This window comes from Dermacentor variabilis, chromosome 8, assembly GCF_050947875.1.
Source record: "Dermacentor variabilis isolate Ectoservices chromosome 8, ASM5094787v1, whole genome shotgun sequence".
Classification (NCBI taxonomy): domain Eukaryota; kingdom Metazoa; phylum Arthropoda; class Arachnida; order Ixodida; family Ixodidae; genus Dermacentor; species Dermacentor variabilis.
Window position 1 is genome coordinate 35243340 of NC_134575.1, and position 19366 is coordinate 35262705.

The window sequence follows — 19366 nt, forward strand, 5'->3', positions numbered from 1 at the left end:
CTAAGTTACCATGGTTACAAGTTCAACTCGCCGCAACAGTCAGTCCTTTTAATATAACACTGTTACCCTGCTTCAGGATAGAAAAAAAGTGAAGAGAGAAAATCGGATAATATATATATATATTCCATATGTGCACGTCGCTATGAGTGCATCGGTGAAGCAACAACAGTGAAAGAACGCCCCTTCGACAGGTAGTTCGGTATATCTCTCCGTTGAGTGCGAACTGGAGGATGTTATCTACGTGCAGATTCCTGCTGTTTCTGACCTGGGCAAGCGCGCGCTCAATGCGCAGCTTTAAAAAAAGCAAGGACGCTGTGCGCGCCCTTGCGAAAGTTGTTTTCCCTGCTCACTGGCGCCCGCACGAAAGCAGAGCGTGCCTCTCCAACTAGCATTGCCCCACCCGGGCTGAACGCGTGCGTGTGTGTGCCTCGAAAAACAGACCAACGTTGCAATCGCGTTGCATAACCGCGCCATACACAATGCGCCGACGACCACGGAGGCGCTTCTCTAACGAGCCCGTCTGGGCGACTACGCAATGACCTGGCGTGTGTCATCGCAGTCCTCCTGCATCGTAGATTTCTAAACGTGCCGGTACGTTGGCTTGTGTCACCTTTCTTCTATTGCTATTGGCCGCGTAGCATCAGCTGCTTCTGCTGCTACTGGCCGACTTGGAAATAAGAGGGCGGAACGGACAGATCCGGGTAACTATTGGACGTTGCGGAGATTTAGATTGTTCGTAAACGTGTTAACCTTTGAGGAAATGCCGGGGTTACGGGAGACCTTCACGGCAGCAGCGATAGCTTTCTTGGGCTCTTTCGCCCGCTGTTGTGGTCGGTGGTCGGACCGCCGATACAAAGGCGCGGACGCGAAAGACGCTTGCGCTCCCAACGAGTTACGGGCACCTATACAGTCTACCTATATACCACCTCTACAGATGTGCTGGTTAACGGATGCGTTCTCCACGAAATTACACTACACGAAACAACAAGCACTACGCAAACGACCTCGCTTCAACAAATATCTGCCGTCAAGCGCTGCCCTATAATCTGCCTATCTACCATATCTATATATCGATATATCTATATATCTATATCTACCATACTATATCTGCCACCCTATAATGAAGCCAACACATTTCTTGAGGCGTTCGGCTATTCACTCACATTGGCAATCATTGTCGATGGTTTCTGCAACACTGTTTTTACATTGGGATAGCAATTACATGGACACTCCTGGCGCATTTATGCCGTCGGCGTCGCCGTGAGGTACCGTATGAGTAAAAGCTTGTGAGGGTGAGCCGGCGAACACGGCCCGGACGCGTGCCTTCTCCTGTGGCGCGCGAGGCAAGGGGGGTGAGGCGAAAGAGAGGGGGCGTTCTCTCCGACGGCTGCTACGGCGCCTCCTCCTCGCCCGCCACTCCGTACAAAGTGGAGACAACCGCGGCGTCCACTACGGCGTTGGACACGCGAATAGCGGGCGCCGTAGTACATAGAGTTTCCTACAAAATTCTCTATGCCGTAGTAGACGCCTTTGGCGGACGCCGTAAGGACGCGTTGCCGGCGCTCGTGTGTCTCGAAAGCTGTCTGCGACGTGGCTCAAGTGCCAGCCCGCGTAGTGCCGGTAACTTCGTATGCGCTGCGCTTCCGACCTCTCGTACGCGTTGAAGCGACAGATGCTTTGCTCATTCATTCACTCCATCGTTTTCACACTCAGCTTCCGCTGTCATTGAGCGATGTGTGTTCGTGTTTACATGTGCGCGCGTGACACCGTGCTGGTGAATTTAGTTCAATTACTTTGACGGGCTAGTTGGTTTGAATCCATCATGGAGTGTGTAAGCGCGACCGAACAAGGACGAAGAAGCAGGCACACAAAGACAGCGCTATATCAGTGTCTGTTTCTTCCTACGTCCTCGTTGAGTCACGCTTGCACATTCTGTCATTGTTAGTTGGTAAGCGAATGTTCACAAGTTCATACGGCCGATAAAACTACTCTCCTTATTTCGTACAGCTATCTACTTATTTGCTATCGCAATCGGTGCTTCGCCTTTCCGGCGCAACTGCGAATCCCCCTCCCCCCCCCCCCTTATCGTTTACAACATGTATGCTAGCAGGATAGGTGACTCGCGACTTAAACTTGCGTGCACGAAGTTCGACCTGTTTGCTCGGTGGTACGCGTGTTCCGTACTGAGAACAGCGCAAAGGATTATAGATTGATGAGCAGACGACACCCGCCCTTGTGTCCGTCTGCTCCGTGATGCGAACACAAACGCGGGTACCCCCTGCTCGCTCGATTATTCTCGATCGACTGTCATTAATACGGTACCTGAGCTCCACCGCCTGATCGAGCCGCATTTTGTTCGCTTACTACTTCCGCGCTCGGCCCCTAGCGCGCCTTTTCGAAACGGCATTCGACCACGACTCCAGCGACGCGTGGGGAGCGCGTCTTCAGTGCATGTCCGGGAAGATCGCGCGTCGTCAAACCGAGAAAGACAGCGAGAGAGAAGGAACAGATACGAGCGAGCAGCACAGCGGCGTCGTGTTTGAAGAAAGAAAGAAAGAAAGGAAAATAAACGAAAGGCAAAGAAAAGTCGACTTTGCAACCAAGTGTCCGCCGCCGCTGTGGGTCTCTCGCCTTGTCGCTAGAACGCCGTTTGCGTTTCGTCGAATGCCGCAATCGCGACAAAGTCCCCCTCCCCCATTCCATTTTTCGCTTCTGGAGAACCACTCGAGGAAAAGAGAAGCACGATAGCAGCGGAGTTCGCGAGTGGGGAGAGGAGGGTGGGTAGCAGGGGCCAACGAAGCCGAGGGGGTGTTGGTTGTGCTCTCCCTTGCTTACGCCGAGCGGAGTGGGGTCAAAACGCCGCTGGGTCTCGCTCTTTCCCGAAACACATTCCCGGCAAGGAAGACCTCCGCGCGGCCGTTCCCGCTACCACCAAACGAACGAACACGCTGGCATTGCAGCCAAGTACTCTGAAAGACTACGGGGGTACAATCGGCGTCAAATGTTTACGGACCACGGTATCTGAGAATGGATTTGAGGCTCCGAGTAGTTTGTGACGGCAGCTAATAGAAAACCGTACAAGGCTATGTTGTCCGCGCGTACTAACTAGTAAAGGCCGGAAATCCGATACTACGCTGAAGGCCCAGGCTGATGAAGCATTCAGATAGTTCTCTTAGTTCTTCAGGTCCGCAAACGTTTAACCCCGACGGTACGTGGAAACATCTAGTAATGCCCTTTCGACGTCGCCAATATTACCCACCACTTGCAGTTGTGGACACTGAGCTGTAAAACTGGTTGCGTGGCGCTGATTTGTGAGTTCTCTGGCGTCGGCGTTGTGGATTACATTATAAATAAAGGATAGTGGTCATTAGCGGCCTTTATTTATGTTCATTGTGTATTTATTTGTCATGCGGGACGCGTAGGGCCGTATAGGGTGCCTCCCCAAAAGTTGATCACGATCCGACGGGAGACCGCACTTTTAGGCGTGCAGTCTGACCTGGTTAAAACGCCGTATCGTCTGCTACGCGCTTCGTCGCGTCCGCGCTATCTTCAGATCTGTTCGCATTGTCTACAGCTTCCGCTATGCTGTGGTGACGCAGCGCAACCGACGCGGCTTTGAAGGTGCCAGAGAGTCGGAGATCGAGAGGCAGAAAGGATAAGGGTACGGAGAATGTACGGCGGGCATCTTGCCTAGTTAAAATCTTTAGCCGCATTCTGCGAGCGAAGGTGTAGTGTGCGCGACACAACGAGCGCCACCCGCCTCCCGACCCCTCACAGCTAACTTCTTTCTTATCGTATACTTCACCCTCTGTTCCCACGAGTGGTCAGCCTCGAAATGTCTTTCGCGTCTTCTGCTTTTTCGTCTGCTATTTCTTTCTCTGTAGCTACCTTCCGGACGTCTTTTGCGTCTTCTGCTACTTCGTCTGTTCCTTCCCGAGTGGTCGGTGGGTCGCGCGCAGTCTCGCTCGGAGCGAGCTTTCACGGAACCGCGAAGAGAGAACGAAGGGGGAGTGCGCGCGGAAAGAGGCCGAGCTGTCTGTCGTCTGCTTCTCCCTGTGCTGGCTCTTCATGTGGTAGTCCCGAGAACTGTTGGCTGCCGTCGCGACCGCGCGCGCGCGTTTCTTTTCTCCCGGCCGCTAATCGCTCTTCCAGGAAAACAAGATTGGCGCGCGCACGGGCTGGCCTAGGAGGAAGTCGCGAGGCACTGTGCTGCGGCAGCAGGAGGAGCGGCTTGCCGCTGGGACGAGCAGGAGCCAAACCCTCACCTCCTCGGATCTCAGGATCTAACCTCAACCTCTCTCTTTCCCCCCGCTTCAGTTCCCAGCTTGCGCCGTGGTTCTGCTCAGACTTGCGCACCTTCCATCCTTCCCTCTCAAGTCAAGCATTCTCCCCTTTGGCCCACCTCCTCTTCTCTACGTTGCACGGCGCTGTCTGTCCATTTTGCTCTGTTCTGCAATGCTTTTGTTTCGCGTTGCAGGGCTCTCTCGTCTGCTGCACCTGGCACCACTAGCCATTTTCCTGTTTCGCCTAACTTTCTGGAGCCGATGTCGTCATCTCGCTTGGATTCCTCGCTTCGGCTTGTTTGCCGCCTCCTCTGGTCACTTGCCTGCAGTCCTCCCCCCTACTTGACTTTCTGTTTTGTTTAATTGCGGATTGGATTGCTCCGCCACCGTTTTCTGTGCTCTTCGTCTTTGTTGCAGTTATCTCTTTGAAGGTAACGACTTGCGCGGTGACTAAATGTTTCTTCTAATTCGAAACTCGTCGAGTGCTTTTAGGTGTCGTCTGCTTGCGTTTTGAGGAACGATGAGGGCAATTTTCGCATGAACTTCTTTGCAAGGTTAACGCGCGTCTTCGTCTGGTAAATTGTCAAGCTGCAGGCTGGCTTCATTTGTTTTGTTCTTTCGTGACTGTCGTCTGTCTTTAGTTACTCTCGTCGTCTGCCCGCCGTGCTCCTTCTCCTGTGCACCTCACTTTTTTTTCCTTGCTTGATCGCTACGCTACTGCTTCCGCTTATCTTCAGCGGCTTTTGGAGAGTGGCACACTTAAACGGTGACGAAGTTCTCTCTTTTTACTCAGAAACTCGTCAAGCGCTTTTGTCTGACGCGCGTTTTCCGGTGTCGTCTGCTCGCGCCTTGGAACAGACGTGACGGGATCACACATATGCAAACATGTAGTATATACAAACTTTTTCAGGCGTATACGTGCTCAAGCCAGCAACATGAATTACCCGCCCCTTCACATCAGGCTAAATAAAGATCTCAAATACTTTTACTTTCCCCGGGACGATATTGGACTTAAACACGCTTGCTAATGACGTGGTGAACTACAGACAGCACCGAACTTGTCTTTCAGTTACCCTAATTAGTATTTCTCTTATTGTTCTGATTTATGTATCTCTTTTAGTCCGTTGAATCACTTCTGTAACAATCCTGCTATAATTCAGGAAATTGCAGTATGTATAGATAAATACATAAACCTGAACGTGCGCTTTTGTCTGTCCAACTTGTTAAGGTGACTGTTGCTTTGTTTTGTAATGTCGTCAGATTAATTTTATTTTTTTTGACTGTCGTCTGCTCGTCGCCCCCGTCTGGCTCCGTCTTCTGCTGCGCAGCTCCTGCCTCTTTTATTGTTTCTTTTTTTGGCTTTACATCATTCTCGCGCCTCCTGGCGTGGAGCTCGGCTCAATAAGCTGCGTTCCCTGGAAAGGCGCAGCTACGAGTGGTATCCAACCGGCCCTGCACGAAGGCGAAGCGTCGGCCCCGCTTATCAGCCGTTCTTTCCGCGTAACTAGGAGATCGCAGTTGGCCTCTTTCTCGGGAATGCCTGCGTAACAGACGACGGGCGAGCGAGCGAACGATCTCGTTTAGCCGCATTTCTTCTTTTACTTCTCGGCGCTCTTCCTTAATTCTTGGAAAGAAACAGAAGAAAAAGGTCTCGGCCTTCGGTCATCCTTGAGACGTGCTTTGGCTACGCTTGAGGAAAGCTCCATCGTATCTTGCCCTGGTGAGGCGGTGATGTAACGAAGGGTTTGGGGGGTGTGCAAGTTACGTGGAAGAAGTGTTTTGTCACGGGCGTTTAGCGTTTTACCGCGCGTGCGCTCTTGAAGGCAAGCGGCGCCGCTGTGCAGCGTTAACGCTGCGCTAAAGATACGCTGCACGTGCACACGTTTACTGTGCTAAGCGCTTATGAGCTACCGGCACGTCCACGTGACATCCGTCTTCATTGCAGCACGTCGCGGCTTGCAACATCACGGCTCCTTGTTAAGATCATGCTCGGATACGAAACTAACCCCAGTATTCGCAAACGATCCTCCAGTTCAAGCTCTTCCCCCACTCCACCGAGCTGAGCACATCGTCGCCTCTAGGGAAGCAGCTCGGCGGCTGGACCTGACCTCCGAGATGCCCGGCGCGCGCGAGATGCGCCTAATATCTGGGAACCCATGCGCCTTGCTCTGAGATTCAGCGTTCATAGATCCAGTTGCTACTATCTGCGTCGTGTCGCCTATACACCAGCTGTCCGCGACGTCCGCAAATGTGCGGTCTAAATGCTGCTAGTAAGGAGGGTAGTAGATGCTGTACTCGCTTATCTACCAAAGAGAAATTTCGTTGCAGCTGGCCTATTCAGCGATATCTCTTCTTGCCATTCACCCTCCTCGCCTATTTTCTTCATTGAGCTAGAGGCAGCAACGTTCGAAGGAAAAGAAAAAATTATTTACGTCACGTCAGATGCAGTGACGAAAAAAAAAGAAAGAAAAATAGAGGGAAATAATAATTTCATTATTTCGTGCTCTCCAGTTCCCCCCTCTCACGAAAGTTCACCTTTCGTTGCCCTTAGCAAAACGCCATTGTCAGATTGACGGAAAGAGGAATAAGCTGCAAGTTATAAGAACAATAGTCACAACTTTCTTTTTCTTTTCTTTTTTATGACGAAGAAGTCCAGAATGCTTGCCAGTGCTCGGGTGTTTCTAAGAACCGTGAACAATGGCCACGGCTCTCTTCTCTCGCTTAACTTTCGGATTGAGAAGTTTGTTCCTGGAATCGCCTACGAGCGAAGCAAGTCAATATTTCCAGCAACAGATTGCCCACACGTCTGACTACGGCCAGAGCTCCACCTTATTTGCCGTTTCAAACAAAAGCAGCACGCGCGGATGCATCTGCGTGTGTTTTGTTAAGCGGGCGCTTTCTTTCTTTTTTTTTAGAAAATGCATTTCGCCTGGGCCGAGCCGGTATAGATCAGGGAGAGATATATATAAAGAAAGAAGGCGGATACGTTAACCAGTCGAGAGTCCGGTTGGCTACCCTACACTGGGAAAAGGGAAATAGAAAGAAGGGAGAGAGGGTCAGAGACGCGCACGGACAGCACTACGTAGTCAAAAGGCGCCCGCACAATCCGGACGTTCCCAGAAAGCACAACAGTGCCTTCACCGCCTTCTGAGCCGATGACCGGCGCGCAATCGTCCTCTGAGTGAACGGACAATACAACAGTCCGTTCACTCGGAGGACTATCGTATAGTTTGCTGAATGCGTTGGACATGAACTGTCCTTGTGCTTCCAATTGAGAGCATTGGCACGACGGGTGGTCAGTGTTCTTTCCTCGCAGCCCCAGACATCGCATGCAGGGCTGTACTAGTGCTGAATAGTGTACCGAATAGATCAGAATGTGCGGCGCCCGTAGGAGGTGATGTTTATCTTTGCTGGCGACTGTGGGAAGTGGCTCAGCGACTGTGGGAAGTGGCTGTTCGTTGAGCCACTTCGGTGCACTTGGGTACCCTGAGTGACACTTGAGGCTACGCGACGCTAAACGGGAAAACAGAGCGCACGCGCGAAAAAAAGAAGAAAAAGAAAAAAAAACCGACTGACTAAAATGGTGTTTTTTGAAGATGTAGATTAAAATAAGAAAGCCTAAAATATCATAACTTTAGTTCTGTTATAAACAAAAAAAAAATAACAATCTTAATGTGTATTTACTCAAGAACAAACGAAAATGTTTGTATTATAAGAGAATTGCGAGTCAACGCCTGCCAAGACGAATGCCTAGCCAATCCGGAACAATATGGTGGCTTGCGAGGAGGCGACATTTGATCCTGCTGGAACAGAATATGAGCGAATTCTGTTCTGATCATATTGTTAAAAGCTGTTCAACAGATAAAATGAACTTCTGTGTCCTTTTTCTACGAATTACACATTGTAACGCTGAAACCGCTGACGGCGAGGCTACGCATTCTGGCCAGCAACGCGCGTTTCACGAACGCACTCCGACCGGAGTGCAATCTGCTTGCGACGTTTAGATTTGGGAAAGTGCACTTAAAGCTGCACCGCTTGTGTCTCCGCTCGTCAATCACCTCTTTCCATTATTAGCATTATTTTCCCTCTTCTCTGTGAGGCGTGGGAGATGCCGACACAGCCAAAAGCTAGCTGCTCAGTTCAGGAGAAACATACGTCAGTGACGATGCGTAACCGATTCTATGAATTAGGACTGGAAAGTCTTTCATGCTATTCCATTCATTTCATCGCTCATTAAGCGAAAACTGCACAGTCGTAGCAAACTCGTGCGAGGGAGTGAGGGAAAGGGAAGAAAAGAAGCTACGCTGCAGGGCAGCCGAGGTTCCAGAAGTGCAAGAACGACTCCGTCCAGACGATTTCCCATCATGGCATGATCGTCTGCTATTGTTATCTGACCGTTTCAGGCACCTGCTCCCTTCCTGGAAACCGTCTGCTCCGCAGTATGGCGCGGGTACTTTGCTTTTGCAACATTCTAGTCGCTATTCTTCGAAAAGTGGTTCACTGCTGCCGCGCTGCGCTCTTTACTAGTCTTATATATTAGACTACTCTCGCTGCCTGCTCGCTTTCACGCACGGACCCGTCATCGTCGTAGTGGCTGACGCGCTTGGCCCGCCTACTTTGCCTTACATTTAGCGCTGCGGCGTTCACGTTTTGCCGTAACCTTCGAGACCCATGGAGACGGTGGCATCCGATTCTTCTTCTATACACGTAAGTGACATTCCCAAAATCAGAGGACCTATAAGAGACCGCTTTTACGTAAAGGTTGTTTCGTCTGCTGTACCCGTGGCATGTTCACCGCTTGTCTGCTCATAACCCTCTGGGTTTAATTGCCTTCTTTCCTTGCTCTATTTGTGAATTCTCTAATTGCAGAAATTGGCTGCGCGTGACGTCACGGGCTCCCAGAACTGTGCTGCTGACTTGTTGCACAAGAATTACCGAGGAGAATAATTTCGGTGATGAAACATGTGCACTACGTCGGAGTCGTTCGAATAAACAGAACCGCCGAAAATGCCTATCTGGTTTCGCGGCCATTTACAGGCGCGCACTTATCGGGGTTAATTTCGTGGGAAGAGATAATGCCGTATCCCAGATTCCATATTTGTCCTGTCCCGTGGAAACCGCGACTGCGTAATAAACCGACAAAGTTTGCTACCTCGTACGTCTCCAAATTCCTGCCGTTTTCGTTTTTTTCCCTTTTCTTGGTGGCTACTCCGTTCGCTTTACTGGACCATCAGTCACACCTCGTGTCCACATATAACGGATCCGTCTTCATTTATTTGCCCGTATCCCGTCTGCTTCAGTGCAAGAGAGTGTCTTCTGCTAAGTGAAGGCGACCGGTCAATGCAGTGCATTCAAAGTCGGGCGTGACTTCATTCACAGAACCCATCAAGTACCCCATGAATTTCCTTATTCCTGTCGGTCTGCTTAATTTCCGGCCCGCCCCGACGGCCTTCCAATTTTATGATGCCTTTATCTACTCTGATAAGGTTTACCGGGCCACCGCGCATTCGTGTCCCGTATGTACATATAACCGGCCCGTTTATTTGCTCGTATGCTGTCTGCTTCTAGTGCAAGATATGGTAATCTGCTAAGTGTTTTATGGGAAGACTTGTTAGTGAATTGCGTGCAAGGCCGAGCGTGATCGACGTCAGTCACCGAGCTTGTTAAGCACCCGCAAATTTATTAATCTCACTAGCCAAACTTCCTGCCGACAGCTTTTCTATATCTCCAGCTAGAGACAGACAGAAACAAGAGGTTAAAGGCAGAGAGGGTAACCGGATTAAGTGTCCGGTTGGCTTCTCACCAACTGGAGATATATCTAATACAACAACTCGAATGAACCGGCAGCCATGTCTCGTGTGCACACGGCCGGCTTAATTAGCTTCACTTCTTGATCCGCTTGCTTTATGTACCTGCATCGTCTGCACCCATCGCTCAAGCACATCTGCTAAAGGCGAGCTTATCCGGGCTCGTGCCATTCGATGCCGGACGTGACGTCATGCCACATGATTGGTTTTCCGCTCAACTGATGTGCTACTTCTGAAGACCGAGGTGCTATACTGAGCACAAACGCGCACGCTAAATTGATGCGCGTTCCTTTCATGACTGAGTTTCAAGGATGCTTCGTTGCGAGAATTTGTCGAGCGTATAATATCGCCCCGTGCGTCTGAAATTACTTTCCTATAAGCACCACAATGCCCGCGCCCTGAATAATTCTGCGAGTAAGTCGTTCCGCGGTGCCCTCGTGTGAGTCGTTCGAAACGGACATTACGAAATCAACGGACCTGTCTAGCACGTTTTGTGCGATATGTGCCCCGAAGTCCTCGGGGCACATATCGGCTACCGCTGTTACAATGCGAGGTGTCGTCTGCTATCCAGGAGCCCTCGGCGTTATATTTAGAACGACTCGGCGTAACGTATGATGTAACATTTTCCTTTTCCGTCGTTTTTGCCCTCTTTACGCCGCCCGTTATGCAGGCATAAACGTATGCGTAACACGTACAGATCGACGCACGGCAGCTTGCTCGGCACCGCAAAAGCGTGAAGTTAACGGCCCCGTACAACATTCCGTTTTACTCTGTTATATTTCTTTCTGTGTGCTTCTGTCGTCGCTGCGTGGGCAATTATTTGCCGCGGCGCAGCAGATATGAGCGCTCCGATCCATCACACTCGTCACGAACAATGGCACCGATTTTGCTCGCGGATTACGGCGAACTGGGGCGCGTTTCCCAGGAAAAGCGCCGCCAGCGCCGCCCGGCGGTGGCGAGGCTTTCGAAACAGACGGCGCGCGGCGCCCACACACCCGCTCACTCGTCGTCTGCCGCTTCCTTGGAACAGATAGGGAGAGAAGTCGCCGTCTGCTCGGGGGCTGCGAGTAGCAGACGACGCTCGTTTGTGGAGGAAATCTTGCGCGCGCTCTTGTACCCCCGTCGAAGTGTGGTGCGTCTTCGTTGTGGCGTGTATGTGTGCGTGCACCGATGCCTTGCGCGGACTCCCAGTTCTGCGTGACTGCTGCGGACTACGGTAGGATATGCTGCCAAGCTTCTACCACCGTCGCTGCTGGCTCCCTCAGTCGCGATGCGAAACGGAAGTGTGATGTCGCATTCGCGACAGAAGCGGTGATGACGAGCGGATTGCCGGTGGTGAGTCCCGCTGTTCCAACAATAATTCACCGGTCGGGTTTCGCGAAACCTCCGTTGACGTCGCGCGATGTCGTTCGCGCGTGATGCGGGATTTGTAGCCCAGAGAGAGAGAGAGAGATGGTTACTTTCAGACTTGTTTGGTAAAGGCGTTTTTTGGTTCTTTCCGTAAGGTTCTGGCGCAGCAGGGGTCGGTTTTCGGGGTCAGTTTGAGAAGTCTTGTGGTTGAGGTCGGAAGGCAGGATGAACGAATGCTTAACAAAATCTTTGGGCGACGATCAGAAACTAGAACTCCGAACTGGAAATGGCAGTGGTTGGTGGCGCAGCCGAACTGGTGGGCGTGCGTACGAAAGTAATTAATCGGAATGATCTCTTTTAGTGTTGAGATTCATGCGATATATTAACGTTTCTGCATGCTTAAAGAAAATTTAAAGAATGACACTCGCGGATAACAGCGTCGGTATGTTCTCATATTTTGTCTTGAGGAGCTTCTATCTAAACGCATGAGAGCAAAGAAATCGTTTTTCTCGGCAACCATTGGGTAATCTTGATTAGGTTTGTCGCAATTAAACGAAGTTAATATCTAGCTCTAGGATGTAAAATTTTGTGCCGTCTATATTTTAGAAGCATTCTTGATAATTGCAAATCTAAAAGGTCATATATCAAGTTTACAGAACTCCGTAACTAAGCAAGAAAAGAACGGTAGCACAAATCCGTAAATTGCACCTAATAATACATCTAAAGCAGCAAAAATCAATGTTTTAGGCACTGTTTTGAAATATTGTACCCCTTATTTGTGAGTAGGACTTTTGCAACATCCCCGTAACAGTCCAACAAGTTCACGCAAACTAAACAAATATCACATCTGTCTGCTTCAGGTACTCTTAACGGATGCTATTTAGATGCCTAAGATAACTGCTTCTTTTTTTTTCTTTTTTGTGTAGAACTACGAATGTCCAAACATCGTTTTCAGATTTCCTTTTTAAAGTTACCTATGTACAACATATTTAGCAAAAAAGTTCGAAGCCTAAAATCAATATCTTGCTTGCTACAGCCGGTGTAATTCAACTTTGTCTCTTAAACATGCAACGAATGTAATTCACATCGACTCGGCGGTTGTTTCAAGATGGCGTTTCTTCGTCTCCTGAGCACTTGAATGAAAAATCGCATTTGGCCTCGAGTTAACCTCTCGAATCGTTCTGCACATAGTTTTCTCTTTCTGTCAATCCTGTCCTGCTTGGAACACCTAAAGTATTATGATGAACGTATACGCCTACCGCGATGAATGTGACATTTGGAATCGGTGAGTCTTGTAACTTTTGAACGATCGTGTCCGCTGCGTTTTCTTGTTTTTGCGATCGCTTTCGGTGACATTTGACGTATTGCCGGTTTCTCACCAGACTTTTAGAATCTTGGCGTACGCAGCTTGGTAAGGGCGTCGGCTGAAGTCGCGATGGGATGTTTCTTTCTTCTTATTTTATCTTTGCACATCCGCATGTGCGCATGTATGTGTAGGTGTCGTGCGACGTCGGTATGGTATGGCACGACTGAACAGTGTACCTTACGGGAGGCAACGTGCTAAGACGCTTGTGCGTGTGTAGTTTCCGCGAACTAATACTAGTGTAGAAGCCATCGACATTGCAAGTGTTCATTCATGCGGTAACCTTTCTCGTTTAACATTGCGTGGGACGCGAGATGTACCGTTGGCGTTTTGTTGTGAAACATTGCCTTTCGAAATAGCCCGCGGGAGCGTCGAGCGCTTTTCTGGCGCCAACCACATGGCGCGCACTGGCGGCGTCGACGCGTCTGTCTCGCGCCGCAGGTTGTCCACACTTTTGCGCCCTGGGTCCAGTGGGGGGCTTCATAGGGATCGTTGCTTGCGCTCGTGAAAGGTTCTCGCAAATCTCAATTTCTTTAGGCAGTCGTTCTGGCGGGAAAATTGTTGTTTCTTGTCTAAGAAAACGGGCGCCAAACTTCCCTTTAATCCCAAACACCTTAACGCCGACGCGCCCGTGTGACGTCACAAATTTCGAAGCATACTCTTTCCCTATTTGGGAGCCGGCTTTGGCGCAGAAAAAAAGCCCTTGAAACCTTTTTTTTTTTTTGTAAGTTGAATGTTCGGTAGCTGCGGAACGGTAGTGTACGGTCCTTCATTGCCAGTAAAGGTTTAGCCGGACCGCAGTGAATGCTGTCGAAATCCATGACGTCACGACTAGTCGGTGCGCGAACTTCACTGCGGCGTCGGCACACGTCTGTCGCCTTTTGCATCTTCTCTGGCTTCCATGACCTCCCCCCCCCCCCCCCTAGCGGTAGGAGTGGCTGTCTCGCTATTGCAGAAACGTGTAACCTAATAACTCATCCTAAAGGCACATTAATAAGAAACAATAAGTCTTGCTGTATTGGTAAACTACGCTTCGGCGAATGGCAAGCGATTTACTGTTGCACTTTAATGCCCCTTTATATAAGAGTACTCGGGTGACATTTCTGAGATAAGATTTTTCTTGCGTTATATGAAGGTCCGCGGAACTAAAGAAACACCGGCAGTGTCGGGGTGCCTTAAGTAATTGAATGTGACACTCTTGTTGGCGGCATAATGCTAATCGTAATGTGCTGACGTCAACGACGGTGACGTTTTACGTGGGGTAAGGCGCGCAGTATAGAGGGCATTCAACTTCGAAGATATGCGGGCTCGCGTCCTCCCTTTGACTCATTGTCTCTTCAGTTGTGGTTTTATAGGCGGCCGCAGCCTGGGACACGTGTCAGCCGCTTAGCGCGGCGCGAATACGCCGGCGAGGCGTCCAATGTGGTTCGCGACGCGAGCGTCGCGCTTTCGCGGCCTCCGAGATTCGCGCGGATCGGAGGGTTACACATGGCGGCAGGCTACACGCGTGCTTGTCGTGTCACGCGTGTCTTGTGCAAAGCATGCTCCGGAACTCCTTACACACACACACGTGTGTGTGTGTATAGGGCGAAATAGAATTCCGGTTTTGTGAAATCGCTCGCAGAACTTCGTCAGGGCTAAAGCGACGCGTTGCTGCATCCCCCCCCCCCCCCAGAGTATTCTTTTTCTTTCCTGCACGACGAGGTAGGCAGTGAAATTTCGATAACTCTGTACGTAATACACAAAGTCTTGTGCTTGAACGCTATGAAAACGAATGCGTCGAAATCAACATTCGGCTATGGTTGATTGGCGAAGGTCCGTTACAGAGCGCGCTCTACAGAATCGTGCAACTGAGGTGTTAAAACGGTGTTGCGAGACAACCGGCTCCGATCTCGTTCATCGGACTTCATTATCGACATTTGAGGCAAATTATGTTCGCATCCACTAAAGCTTAGTTGCTCCTCAAAAAAAGAAAAAAAAAAGAAAAAAAAAAGAAAGCGACCTTCGAAGCCCGGTATCGGAGCGCTCTGAAACGAGCTGTGAAGTACGCCGTTAAATAAACACTAAGGAAACAAATGAGTTGAGATAAATTAGTAGATTACTCTTGTACAGTGCACACACAAGAAATAGTGCGTGTTACCGTGACAGCAAGCTAGAAAAGACGCGGTTTCGGCGCGAAATTAGAAAAAAGAAACAACGAAACTTTAATTTTCATATTCTCTGATCATAATCGAGCTATACTAGCGCGACATCTGGGAAAATTGGTTTCTCAAAGAATACTTTATCGAGTCCAAGCGGATTCGCTCTTATTTCAGCGTCCCCTTTAAGCTCCCTTTCAGTCGCCGTCGACAGATCGACGTCGTCACCGTATCTGGACTTATTCCTGCCCGACGTCAGCAAACTTCGCTCGGTGTTGTGACGTCACGATAAGGGCGACGACTCGAAGACCCTGGCGTTTTTTTGTTTTTTTTTTCGAGAGCAACTCCGGCATCGCGTTAGCATTTTCCGCCATTCGCAACTTGCTAGGCGTGATCATTCTAGGCGCGAGAAGCGTGTGGTCGAGATGCTACAACTTTGGAAAATCTATGCGCGAAAAGGGCCGTGGCGTACAAAAGATTTCTCTCAAACGCATTTCTTTTTTTTCTCTCTCCAGCAACAGACGCTGCCACATAGAGGTGTACGCAATCACACTTTCCTTCGCTCTGATGTTTCGTTCCTCTTTTTTTTTTTTTTGCATTCTTCGTTGCTTTAGCGTGACGATAGAATTGATACATCTAAACACGTTCAGCTTTAGCCGTTTGTGCATGGCCGACACGTTCCTTTTCCATTGCGGTGTGTATCGTCGCACGCGATGCCGCGGTCAATGGGATTCGTTAGCCCCTGGTTAGCCAACACTCGTTAGCCAACGCCGCCTTCGCTTCGCGATAGCAAAAGAAGAAACCTCGTCACGTGACCTTCTGTATATACACCTATTATGCCCAGCGCCACGTTCTGTCAGTCCATATACACACAGTATACGTCGGTCGCGCCAACCGCGGAGCGATCAATGAACACTCGTGACCGGCTGACGTTGCTGTCCGCGCAATTTGGCGCCTGTTCATAAGTGAACAGGAGAAGCTGTTTCTTCTTTCTTTTTTTGTCATGCGGAGCTGACACGGTCGTGTGTACCGAGATTTTAGGGGCCTTGAAGAGAGCACTCAGGTGGTCAAGATATTAACGCCGAGCCCTCCTATAAGACGTCTTTCACAGCTGATCTATCTATCTATCTATCTATCTATCTATCTATCTATCTATCTATCTATCTATCTATCTATCTATCTATCTATCTATCTATCTATCTATCTATCTATCTATCTATCTATCTATCTATCTATCTATCTATCTACTCATTTTATTAGTTTTTCTTATTCATTTATTTATTTTTAAAAATGTCAGTCGTTCAGGAATGGCGTGCGGGGTAGTTATCTGTAAGTACGGGTACACATTTAGCGCTCATATGAAACGACAGCCCATTTCAATAAGCAGCCGCGTTCAATGCAAAAAGTGTTGTGCCTTTTCTTTTTGTCTCGAAAGTTGTACAGCGGTACAGTGAAAGCAACCGATTAAAGGTTGGCGATTTTGGCGGTAGCATTTTCTTTTAATCGACGCTCAGACATGCATAATAGGAACTGTTAACGCGGTACGCAAAGCCTATCTGTTCACCCAATAGTCGCTGCTAAAACGTCGTGAGCGACGTATATAACGCGTTTCGGAAGGCTTGTGCGGCGTTGGCGACGCCGAAGTCAGAGCGTATCTTCCGCGTCAGGTGTTTCCAACCCGTTATATGTACATTGCCAACCTCCGAGAAAAGTTTTGTAACAACTCGCTCCAGGAATACATTCCTACATGGGTTCCAGGAAATCATTAGACGTTCCATTCGAGCGCGATTCCGCTGCGGTAACGTTAAACAAATAAATGAAAGGAAAGAAAGCAACACTGGAAGTCGCAAAAGAACGGACTAATTATGAAGAGACCAATGAGAGTGAAGTAAGACGTGCGGCTTACGCAAGAAAAGCAAATTTGCGCGTACTAAAATTGTTTCGATCGCAGTCAGCGAATTCTGAGAAGGATCCTACAGAGTACTCTGAGGGCAGGAAGTTAACACGGTAATCGTTTTGCGTCACGGAGGAGGTGGCAACAGCCACAGCAAAAATTCCTTACCCATTGCTGCAGTGCTAAGACTTCGTATTTGGTTTTTAGCGCTTACGGCCTCCAGACTGCGATATTCTGAAGGTGTTTGGCTCTGAGACAGGCGCACCGGCTGCAACACTGTAGCAGACTTTCGGAGCTACGACCAGCAGACGGCAACATTTTAGAAGGCGTCTGCTATACGCACGGCAGACTTTTGGCGTAAACTGCCAGCAGTGGGCGATATTCGGAAAAAAGCGTCTGCTGTATCTATAGCAGACGCTTTCCAGAACATCGCCGTCTGGTGTATGCGTGTGGCAGACGTTCGGCGCTGACGGTTGTGCACCAGACGGCAATATTCTGGAACGTGCTTCGCTCTGGAGACAGACGCACGCACGCACGCCGGTAGACGCTCGTTGTGGGAAACCTGGCTGCGTCCCGCCATTCAGCGGCTGTGCCGGGGTTTCCTGGTAAGTGCAGAAAAAAAAAAAACGGAATTGGGTTCTCAAAATTACGGACCAGCTGTGCGGAGTTACGCGCGTGTTTAGCGGTCGTCGCCGCCTGCCAGCTCGGCAGACGTGCATTTTCGTTTTATCGCGCGCGGAGAGACGTCGTGTGGCGGTGGCTTTGCGGTCTGTCGGCATAGGGCGTCATTATATTTTTTTTTTCCAGCATCGTCTGCTTGGCTTATAATATGGCGAGTGCCTCTGTGGCGAGCTCATTGGAAGTCCCTTTATACCGTGATTTGTTGGAACCATAGGGTAAACATGGATAGTTCGTAAATAAAACGTAATTTATCGTGTCTATACTTCACATACTGAAGAATAGACTTCAAGTGGTAGGATTTGCCTTCTCATAGACTTGGTGCTATGGGCTACTGTTGGTCGCGTTATATAGATTGTTTGTATACAACGGTCGTTGGTCTGTTTCCTACGGTCCGTTGTCATTCATATGGTTGTCCGAAGAGGTTGTTTTTAGAAAGGCGTTCAACGGCAGTCGAGAAAAAAGTATACAGACGTTTTATAAACTACGCAGTTGATGTCGATTCATTAAAACGTTGCGCGACGTCGACAGCACAATGAAACAGAAAACCGTCGACTCGGTAACGACTGTCGGAAATTCGTGAACGCCGATCTCTCGTTGCCGATTACGTTTAGTGCCGTGATCAATCTGTCGGGGTTTCTTTCCGTTTAGCCTCGCGTCTTCGCAGGTGTACAATACCCGCTGTAGCCTGTGCCATGTTCGCCGTTAAATCGGAGCAGCAGCTGCGACAGCATAGAGAGACCCGATGTCTGCCCTCCCAGGTATGGTTAAGCGTTAGCCAGATCAAGGATGCACTGATGTCCGGCGACTTGGCACGGCGAACCCACTGCAGAAATTCGGCGCATGCAGACAGTCCGAATATACGCAGGAGACACGGAAACGGCACGGAAACGTGCGTTCCGAGACTCCTTTTCCCTCGATTTCTGGCGAGGCATTCGCAGCTCACGGCGTTTGGTCGTGCGTAGTTAACCTGACCTTCCACACTTTTGTACATACGTATAACGATTCCACGTATAACACGCTCCTCCAAGGTGATGGTGATGGTACAGCTCCACGTTTTCGTGACGAATGTGGTTTATGTTTGAGCGCCCCGCGGCACACCGCGAGGTCGCTCGTGTCACGACACCTTTCCACGTGTGGGCGGCCTCGAGTCATGCCTCACGTGCTCGCGATTCGGGGGCGCCCCCGAGCGGCGTCTCGAGGAAGTAAGGAAAGAGACCGCGTCGCTCGTGAGAGCTCGTACACATCTGCATAACGTCACGTACAGGCGATTGAAGTCGCCGCGGTCAGAGGTGTTGGGACGTTCCGTGCAGGATTCGCATATCCGCGCCGAGTAGCTATAAAACTCCTTGACTGGCGCTACTTCGAGCGGCGCGGACTTCACGGCAGCTTGGGCGCACTTCGTGTCGGCTTGGTCTCCGCTGTGACGATCCGTCGCCCGTGGCTCGGCCGTTGAGTAGGAGTCTTCCAGGGTCGCGGTTTTGAACGGGACACTATGTGACGTTGATGGAAAACTACAAAACATGCCAGCCCGCATTTCGGTGAGCGCGAAGGAATTATACGGGTTAGAAATTACTACGGATTTCTACACTGCGTCCCTCCTGATATGCCTAACACGACGTCGTAATTTGAGACGCTAAAGAAAGACAAGGGATGCATTGCACTGATAGTTTGTTCTTGGCGATGCGAGGGCCTTGAGGAATCGCGACGCATCACCATGTACATGATCGTATGGAGAACGCCCCAAACTTCGCGCTTACGCCACCACGTCCATGGTATAGTGTAGGTAGAGAAAGCCTTCAAGCTGTCACGTGCCTGTTTCGAGCCAGGGCAGACGTCTCTTTCTGACGCAC

General features: G+C 49.9%; 1 protein-coding gene across 3 annotated transcripts in view; it reads left to right on the forward strand.

Annotated features, from left to right (window-relative positions):
* Positions 1 to 19366, forward strand: part of LOC142589991 (uncharacterized) — a 39475-nt gene that overhangs the window by 14338 nt on the left and 5771 nt on the right. Inside the window, exon 1 of one of the 3 annotated variants that reach the window (XM_075701783.1) lies at positions 11080 to 11306. The exons of 1 other annotated variant lie outside the window; for it this stretch is intronic. Coding sequence is in view for 1 of the 2 variants with exons in the window: in XM_075701781.1 (XP_075557896.1) it covers positions 11261 to 11425 (165 nt within the window). In the remaining variant the exon portion in view is untranslated. Of the gene's footprint in view, positions 1 to 11079; positions 11426 to 19366 lie in introns of those variants that run through there. One more of the 3 variants, XM_075701781.1, reaches the window with a different exon arrangement.